This window comes from Marmota monax, unplaced genomic scaffold, assembly GCF_021218885.2.
Source record: "Marmota monax isolate L192 unplaced genomic scaffold, Marmota_monax_Labrador192_F-V1.1 WCK01_AAM20220418_F8-fsc00011, whole genome shotgun sequence".
In the NCBI taxonomy this organism is placed as follows: domain Eukaryota; kingdom Metazoa; phylum Chordata; class Mammalia; order Rodentia; family Sciuridae; genus Marmota; species Marmota monax.
This window is the reverse complement of record NW_026693082.1, coordinates 22,398,685-22,408,172: the sequence shown is the minus strand read 5'-3', so window position 1 is coordinate 22,408,172 and position 9,488 is coordinate 22,398,685. Positions and strand designations below refer to the sequence as shown.

At 41.7% G+C, this 9,488-nt stretch overlaps 1 protein-coding gene across 1 annotated transcript in view; it reads right to left on the bottom strand.

The window, feature by feature from the left end:
* Positions 1-386: 386 nt before the first annotated feature.
* Positions 387-9,488, bottom strand: part of LOC124099022 (uncharacterized) — a 67,050-nt gene continuing 57,948 nt past the window's right edge. Inside the window, exons 2-4 of the mRNA XM_058582596.1 lie at positions 5,542-5,729; positions 2,237-2,322; positions 387-807 (exon numbers count right to left, since the gene is read on the bottom strand). Of these exons, the coding sequence (XP_058438579.1) occupies positions 601-807; positions 2,237-2,322; positions 5,542-5,729 (481 nt within the window). The 3' untranslated portion in view covers positions 387-600. The remainder of the gene's footprint in view (positions 808-2,236; positions 2,323-5,541; positions 5,730-9,488) is intronic.

The window sequence follows — 9,488 nt, the reverse complement described above, 5'->3', positions numbered from 1 at the left end:
GTGAGAGAGAGAGAGAGAAAGAGAGAGACTGGTTTTCTGCCTCATTCTGTATCTAGCTCTTGGCTTGCCTGTGAATTTGACCCATTCTTTTGACTTTAGGGGCCTCCCAACCCTCGTGTAGCCCCAACTCACTCCCAGTTCTGACATCACCTGTTCCTGACGCTTTATTCTTGAGCATTGCCTGGCTTCTGATGGTTCTCCACTTTGAGCCTCTACAACCCTTTCTTTCATGTATCTGCAAACCATACACCCTTGATGCCTGGACATGGGGTTTGACAATGGGTGAAAGATCAGGGATGGGTGAAACTCACAGATGGGTTTTTTAAATATCCATGTTACTAAATCAGTTTTTTAAAAGCTGAACATTTATTGGCTAAGTTTTGGGGACAAATCAAAATATCCACATGTCAAAATAGCTGCAGTAAAGTGGCTCTATTAAAATAGCTTCCTCCAAAGGACAGAGAGTTGAGACGTCACCTGCTTATGGCACCTGACTTGGGTCCTCTTTGGTGTGGCCTTGCCTTCTCTTCTGTTGTATTCTGGTGTGGGCTCATCAGAAGAGATGCTAGCACCAGAGCTGCTTTTTTTCCTCCTCCTGTTTCAAGCAAGGACCATGTAGGTGTCACAGATGACACTCATGCTGAAGCTGAACAGGATGCTAGTGGTATAGCCACGTGCTTCCCCCTCCCCGTGAGGCAGCCCAGCTGACAGGTCTCTTCCCCAACTTTCTTCCTGCCCCCATCTAGCCACGAGCTCCTGTTGGGTCAGAAATGCAGTTCTTTGATGGTGCCAGACAGCCAGATGATGCTGGAAAGAAGAAAGAAAAAGCAAAATCAGATTTCTATATTAAGCTCAAGGCTTGTTTATAAAAATAAATAGCCACAGCCTAGCAACGTGCTCAGAGCTCAGCTTCCCTCTGTGATGAAACCTCTGTGGCTGGAGCCCAGGATGACACAGCCTTCAGAGGGCCCCACCCTTGGCCCCTCCTCGTGCGTAGTACTCATCTAGAGAGCACTGACAGTGGCCTTTGAGGACCTGGCTCTTCATTGGAGGCCAATGAAGGTCCAGAGTTTTTCAAACTTAATGGGGCCCCTTGAACCCCTACAGACTCTTAGCAGTAACTAACACCCTGGAATTCCTTGAGCTTCTATATTGAGACAGAAGCCCCTCCTTGAGACCATGCCTTCACCACTGAATGCCTAGTACCCAGCTTAGCACATGGCACACACTGGGCACTCAATAACTATGTGAGGGAAGACTGGATGGAAGTGTGAATGAATGAATGAATGATCAATGAATGAACAATGAGCACTGTCAATGCTCCCCAAACTCACCACCAAATGGGGTGAGCTCCAGAATCCAAAAAGTGATACTCTTTTCCTAATTATGGCATGTACCTAAAAAGGCAGTGTCCCCTGGGCATGTTTAAATCTGAGCCCAAAGCTTGGGTGAGCACCCACAAGAAGTTAGAAAGAACGGGCTCTTATTGCCCAGGGATAGGTGGCATGGCTTTCACAATGGGGAGGACAGAGAGCATGGGATATACAACTATGAGTAACAGTTGTTAGTGTTCCTGAACCTCCTCTTGTTCTTTAGACAGCAGCATCTCAATATAAGGCATTGCTAAACAAACACTCTAGGAAAAAATAACATACATGCTTTTGATCTTAGTCCTGTTGGGACACAAGAAGGAGAGCCTACAATGTCCTTGGAGTTTCAACAGGTCAAATAATCGGAAATGGGCCATAGTATGGAAGATTTAATCCTGCCACCAGTCCTACCAAGTTATGAAATGATTATGTCATGTTGGGTAATCCTGAGACAGCACAGAATATGTGACCATTCTGAATCCTATTAGGATCCTAGCGAGGTTAGAGGGAATAGTATGACTCCACCTTGACTACTAGGAACGATTGCTTCTCTGAGGTTCTATGTGTTCCCTTGTAACCACAAAGTGGTCAAGAACATCTCATTAAAGTTATAAATTACCATCTGGGAGCAGAGTCCCTTGGTTTAACATCAAAAAGATCAGAGAAATTGGTCTTCAGAAAACTGTCTTCAGGCATCCTTGTCCTGGCCAGAAACAATAAAACTACAGACATGTCAGTGAGAAGATGCTTGTTGATTAAATTCAAATGGCCTAAAATATAGTACAATCTATTTTTGGAATAATGTGTATGGGACAAAAACTCTAAACAGCAGTAAAAACAAATGATACAATATCAACCAGCCTTACAACATCACACAGCAGGGAAGTGTGAGTCCTTAAAGACACCTTGATCACCTCCATCCCACAGCCTTCCAGAACACCAAAGTCTGGCACTGAAACATTTAGAAAGAGACCTGATTAGAACCTTGCCCCAGCAGATAGTCAGCACCCAGACTGGAGAGGCTACCTCCAAATCTATAATAAATCTCTTTGGTAAGACCCTTTTAGAGGCCAACCATGAAGTCCACAACTGTAGGCCTCTGCTCCAAGCTGGTGAGGGCATGGTGTATTATGTGGGTCCTTGACACCTCCTCTCCAGGGTTCCTACTTCTGACATGGCTGCTCAGTGATAAGATCTCACTGACCTCTATTCTGTTTAGAAGTTACAGAAATCCATAGACGCAGAGTCCAAGGCTTGGCTCTGTGACCTTAATTGTGATCTTACTTGGAAAACCAGTTCACCTATCTGTAACATGAGAACAGTAGAAACTCTGAATTCTGTCTCTCGAGATTGTGTCAAGATCAAAAGCAGCAATAGTATGTTCAAGGGCTTCTCAGTCTGTAAGTCTGTGTGATGATATTTTGCACATTATAAAGGTATGTATGCAGTAGAAGTTGACATACGATGTGAGGAGTAAGACTTCTTTTGCTGCAGACTTTTAAAGGCTTTCTAGTCTCTTTGGTCTTATAGGGTTTGTTCTATCCTGGTCATTATATATATATATATTTTTTTTTTTTTTTTTGCAAAGACTCCTGGCTAATTCCTTGGTTTGACATGCCAAAACTTTCAAACATTTATTGATAGTATTTCTATAATTGTCTTCTCTTATACTTCCGCAAAAAGGGCTAGAATTTTAGAATGCATGAGAACTTCAAACTCATACAGCCCCCCAATTCTCTTGGCAGATGGAGGCACAGAGACAAGAAATGTTAAGCACTTGCCCAAGGTCACCTGCTGAGTTTCACTCTCCCTGTGTCCTCTCTTCCCCTTATAGCCTGGCAGTGTTTGTTCTCTAGGCCACAGTTCAAATTCTACTCTTCTGGATCTGCGATATTCATCTTCTGCTAGACATCAAAGCTCCAGGTCCTCAGGTCTTTGGACTCTAAGGACTAGACCAGCAGCCCCCAGCTTCTCAGCCTTTGGTCTCAGACTGAATTATATATCAGCCTCCTGATTCTCCAGCTTGCAGACAGCTTACTGTGTGATGTCTCAGCCTTTATAATTGCACAAGCCAATTCCCATAATGATTCCTTCATAGATCTATATATTTATATATCAGTCAATCGGTTGATCAATCCATCTGTTGGTAGGTAGGTAAATGGATGGATGGATGGATGGATGGATAATACCCTATTGGTTTTCTTTGTCTGGACAACCCTGACTAATTCAGATTTGGGTGCTTTCTCCCTCTATAATAACCATATTTCCCCACTTTTGAACAGTAACCATTGCTTAAGCTAGGTATGTTATTTAGGATGTAGCAGATAGGGAACAGGAAGATAGTAGACGATTGAGGGCAAATTGCTGTTAAAGAAGAGCAGGTGCCCCAAGTGATCAAGATGCCTCAATTTAGTAGATTATAACATTGAAACTTGCTTTTTATTTTTGAAAAATAAATACATAACTACTTAATTTTTTGTAGTTATTTCTATTAATTTGCATTCTTTGAGAAATGACAGATTTCATTCAGTTGCAGCTTGAATGCACCTAGGGAAAGTTGTTGTCAACTTGTTTTCAAAGAATATGCTAAGAAGGAAACAAGATTCTTTGAGTGACACAGTTCTTTCACCAGCCACTCACCTCCCATTATTTTTATCTAATAAAAACACTGAGGTAATTTTATGTGAAACCTTCCCCCTTACCATCCCCACACTTCTACCTATAGGAAGAAGAGTCATTCTGCTTGTGACAATCCTGCTGTGCTAAGCCTAGGGTGACCAACTATCCTGACTTGCTCAGGAGGCAGGAATTCAAGTGCCAAACCCCCTGAGACAAATTGGACACCCTAGTAGGCCCCATGACCTGTCCAGAGGGATTTTTCCAAACAAATCATGATTGGATGAATCAAAACCAAAATAGTACAAGATTGCTCTGTGAAATTGGAGGACAGGAAGAGAACTGGAATGGATAAATGAATGGAGGGTGGTAGTTTTGTCTTTAATGAAAAGATTCATGAATAAGGTGGGAAAATCCAGGGAAAGGATATCCTATTATCAGATCAGCAGAAAAGCAGAAAAGCTACAGTACAGGATTCATGGGAAGATGTAGATCCCATTCATGAAAAATAAAAAAGGAAAGCTTTATGGGAAGTTGGGGCAGTCTGTATTACATAAGAAACATAAGCACAGTAGTGTTTCCCAACTATTTTAACTCCATCACACACACACACACACACACACACACACACACACACACACACCTGCAACACAGATTAAACTAAAGGGAGAAGCTACTTATGGCCAGAAAACCACCCAGTCTCCTGAGGACTGAGAGGGTCAACTCTCAGTTCAGTGACCACATACCCCACTATGTGATTGGTTGAGAATCTTTGAACTACAGCATTGCAGCACTCTGACCTGAATTCACACATCTGAAATCATGTTCCACGTTATCTCTTGGTTTCTGATAAAACGAACAAAGCCTAGGAACCAATATTGCAAAATGTCTTCAAAGCGCATCCCCCAAAACTGGTATGGAATCCTGACTACATTTCTACTTCCTTGGTCCAGGTTTACCTCCACATATGCACAGATTTGCAGGTTGAGCAATGACTTAATGATTTTGATCATGGCAGAAATAATCTGGGCTGGGGTTGTGGCTCAATGGCAGAGTGCTTGTCTCACATGTGTGGAGCACTGGGTTCCATCCTCAGGACCACATAAATAAATAAAATAAAGGTATTGTGTCCATCTACAACTAAAAATTTTTTTAAAGGAAATAATTCTTGACTACACATGCAATTAATTATTGACCTGAAATGGAATTTTAAACAAAAATTTTAAAAGATATTGCTAACAATTTAAAGTTTCAGAAATTTCCCATTAAAAATTTTAGCTACACTGGGTCATGGATGGGACATGGATGGTATGTTGGCTGTCAAGCTTCAAATCTCACCCCTGTTACTTACAAGTCATAGTATTCATGAACTTAACCTCTCAGAAGCTTGGCTTCTCATCTTCGAAGACAGTGTTAAACTAGCAGTATTTATTTTTGTGTACACACACACACACACAAAAAAAATACTTTGACACAGTGACTAGTCCATAATAGTTATTTAATAAATGGCAATGGCTGCCTACCCCTTACACAGATAGCTTCACTGTTTGCTTACCTTCATGGTCCCGTGAACATAACTGCTGATCCAAATTGTTCAACTTAATGATTTGGACCATTGTGATATGACAACCAGTAGGTAATGGCTTACATCCTTTCCTGAGTTGAGTGGCACCCATCTGTAGCAGGACACAGGTCCCTACTTCCAGAGCTTCTCCCTTGTCCTGCTGAAGCTTTTCAGGAAACCTGAAACAGGGCAAAGGACACTGAGCCTCCAATTTTCTAATTAGAAGTTTCTAGACAGAAGAACCATGGAACATGGTTCCCCTGTAGCTTAAGAGTGAGTGCCTTATCCACTTTCTAGAATCAAGCCTTCCCTGTTGCTTTGCTGACTCTGTCCTCCCACGGGTATAGAGAGAAAATCTTTTGTATAATTCAGACAGCAAGTCAATCAACCAGAAGACACACAACTTAGCAAAATAAGGGTAGTTGCCCCACAGAAGGTTGTTTGCAATAAACCAATTTTCACTGCCAAGCAACCCTAATGATGCCTCTTCCATAATTACAGCCAGATAGAACCCTTGCTTATCTACAGGGGATTAAGGGGATGCTCTCGTGAGTCAGAAGACACCAGAGAAAGTTTTCCTCAGGCTTAGGTGAGTGTTAACTATTGCAAAAGGAGCAAAACAGGGAGGCAAACCCAGGTTGTGTTGTGATGCACATAGTATTTATTCATGCTTTGGTTGTGACACTTGTTTGGGAACCAGCTGTAAAGAGCTGGATTGTTCATTCATCGCTGAGTGGATGGAGTCACGGTGTGGGAGACTGTCTCCCCGGCTCTCTCCAGAAGACTAGTAATTAAGTTGTGGTTAGATCTTACACAGAACTGAGGAGGTACAGTGGAATTCCCTGAAAGCGAGAAAGAGCTTTTGAGGCAGATTAGATGTCGCAACTGTCCAATCCCACAGCATAGTCATTATGTTAAGGAGATGAGGTGAGCTGTCAGCCAGCCAATGAGAACAGCTGGAGAGTGGGGCCATTTCCGGTCACCCTTGTCTCCTGACTCTGTCTGCAGAGGTGGGGCAGGGTGAAGCCAACCCCACAGTTCCACTCACCAAGTTGAACACCCTGGACTGAGCCTCCCATTGCTGAAACATGGAAAATCCTTTGGCATAATTTCATAAACCTCTAAATATATAATTCCCATAGTAAATAAACGTGGCTATTTCTACCAAGCCACTATGAGACATTAAAGAGCAACCTTTGGAGAGTGGAAGGGGGGTTCGCAGAACATTTAATGTCTTTATTCAAACTTTTCATCACTATCCTTTGAATGCTAAAAAGGGTTGAATTTAAAATGTTGACCTATATTTAAATCAAACTCCTAAGTTGCTGAAGCTAAAACTGCAAGAAGTGTGAAGGCAAAACTGTAAGAAGTAGGAAGTATTGCTGTTGTGACAATGTTTTGGTCACCTTTGGCCCTTTGCTCTCTCCTCTTGCTCCTGTGTCCCAAAACATCAAGATCCACGGTGTCTCGTGTCAAATCTGCCAGTGTCTCTCCCTAGTGCATTCACTGTCTTGCTCTCATCTTCACTTCCTTGTGTCTGAACCATGAACTAGACTCTCAAGTAGGATGAGAACATTGAGAAGCTTTAAAACACAAGGTAAGTGCCTCCCCAGCTCCACCACGTTCTCCTCCTGCTACAGGGAGAGAGAAATTCCTCAAACCCATAAGACAGACTGCATCATATAATTTGTGTTGGTGTCAAAGTCATTGTCCAGGAAACCACTTTGCCTCAAGGTTTCCATCCCTAAAAGCAAAGCACATGCCTTGTTCTCTGCTCAGGATTGGGCGAAGAAGATATTGGCAAAGGTTTCCTGAGAGCTCCTAGCAGATGTAGAGGGGTCTGAGCGCTGTGTGTGTCCATTGTGAGAAAGAACCATTTGAACTTGGTAAGCCAACAAGGAAAACGTGGAAATGCCCTCTGTCTGGGACAATGAAAGAAATCGCCTCCATTCTGGCAAAAACTGTGTGGTGGGATCTGCAGAACAAGGGAGCAATGACCAGCAAATGAAAGTCTCAAGCAATGGTGCCTGCCCCCAAACCCTGCAGCCAAGGAGTCCTCATAGGGAGCTGAGCATTATGGGAAAGTCAGAAATTCAAAAGAGCTTTCCCACGCATCCCCGCTTTGGGAATGTTCTGTCTTGAACAATATATTAGTTACAGGGGTGTATACAATATTCAATCCAGTATTTTGTATGCCTAATGTAGTTAGTGTATGTAAATTTTATCTTAATTTAATTATCTTTTTCTCCATCTAATCCCATTCAAATCAATGTGTTCCCTGCTGTGCTCATGAGCAGCTACACTCCAATTACCAATTCTTATAACAGTTCTCATATTTATACTCAATAAGATTAATGTATGCAAATATGGATATTCATTACATCATAATCACAGATACAGCCAGATTCAAACTGACTTTATCTGTCAATCTCTAGTAACTCTTCTCTCTGCACATTTATAATGCATGAATAATTACTCAAATGCCAAATGTCTTCGAAATTACCAAAAATAAAATCAAATTGTGTGCATCAGATTTTCAGCGTTAAATACATTTTACTATTTTCAGATTTATTAAAAAATTGGTAAAGCATTATTGAAATGTGCCAGCTCTAGCATAATATTGGTTTGCCCAAATAATCCCGTATTCTTACTAAACCTAATAAGAGAGTTTATGATGTATATGATTTAGACTTTGAGAAGAAACAGGCTACAGTTAATACTGAATTTATGAATTAATTGTTTTGCAGTTGTGGCATAAAAATTGAATATCTCTGGACCCAGACTTTATGCCTTATTAAGAACAGTGTCTGAAAGTACCCAAAAGCTGAGTCCTTTACTTAAGAAATAACAGGCTTTTGTAATTCACACATACCTGTGAAATCCAAGTTTGTGCATCCTCTTCCTAAGAGTAAACTCAAATAAGCAAAGAATTAACATATTTGAAAATAGGCGGTAAATATAATCCAATTGATTGATTTGTCACTGGTTCAATATTCTTGCCAATATTAGTTCAGGCTGATCTTTAAAGATGGTGAGGTGTAATCACCATACCATCTTCCTCATCATGATTATAGCTTGAGTCCTTGAGATTTGCATACAGGATGTTTATTGATGATTGCTCCAGAGAATGAAACTCCTAGGAGTGGCAGCAATGGTCTAACCCACTCAGGAACCAGACTTTGTATTTTTACATCAACTCAGCTTTAACGTGAGCAGCCTTGGAAAAGGGAACCATTGAAGCCAGGAGAATGAATGTCTCAGACCAGAAGGGGAGTTTATTGTTGAACCCCAACATTTGCTACTATTTTCCTCATACTGATTGGGTCTTTACTCAATGCCTGGTCATTTGCCAAGTTCTTTTTTTTTTTATTTTAATACTGAAGATTGAACTCAGGGGCACTCAATCACTGAGCCTTATTCCCAGCCCTACTTTGTATTTCATTTAGAGACAGGGTCTGAGTTGCTTAGCACCTTGCCTTTGCTGAGGTTGGCTTTGAACTTGTGGTCTTCCTGCCTCAGCCTCCCAAGTCCCTGGGAATACAGATGTGTGTCACCTGCACCCAGCTGCCAAGTTCTTTACACACATTTTCAAATTCTTGCTGGAATATTATGAGGAAAGAATATTTTTACACCCCCGCAACCATCCCCACTTTTAACTGTTTTCTTTTGCTTTTAAGAGAAGGAAAAGTTTACTTGAGGTTCACGGTTTCCAAGGTCTCAATCCACATATGGTCAGCTCCATTGTTCTGGGCCCAAAGTGACCCAGAACATCAAGGCAGACGAAGAAAGCAACACAGGACATGGAACTAGGAAGGAGGGGGGGGGGGGGGGGAGAGAGGGAGAACGCAAAACCCCTATTTTAAAGTAGGGAAAACTGAGGCTTGGGAAAGCTAAGTACTACTTTGTAGTACAATCTGTATTCAGACCCAAACTACATA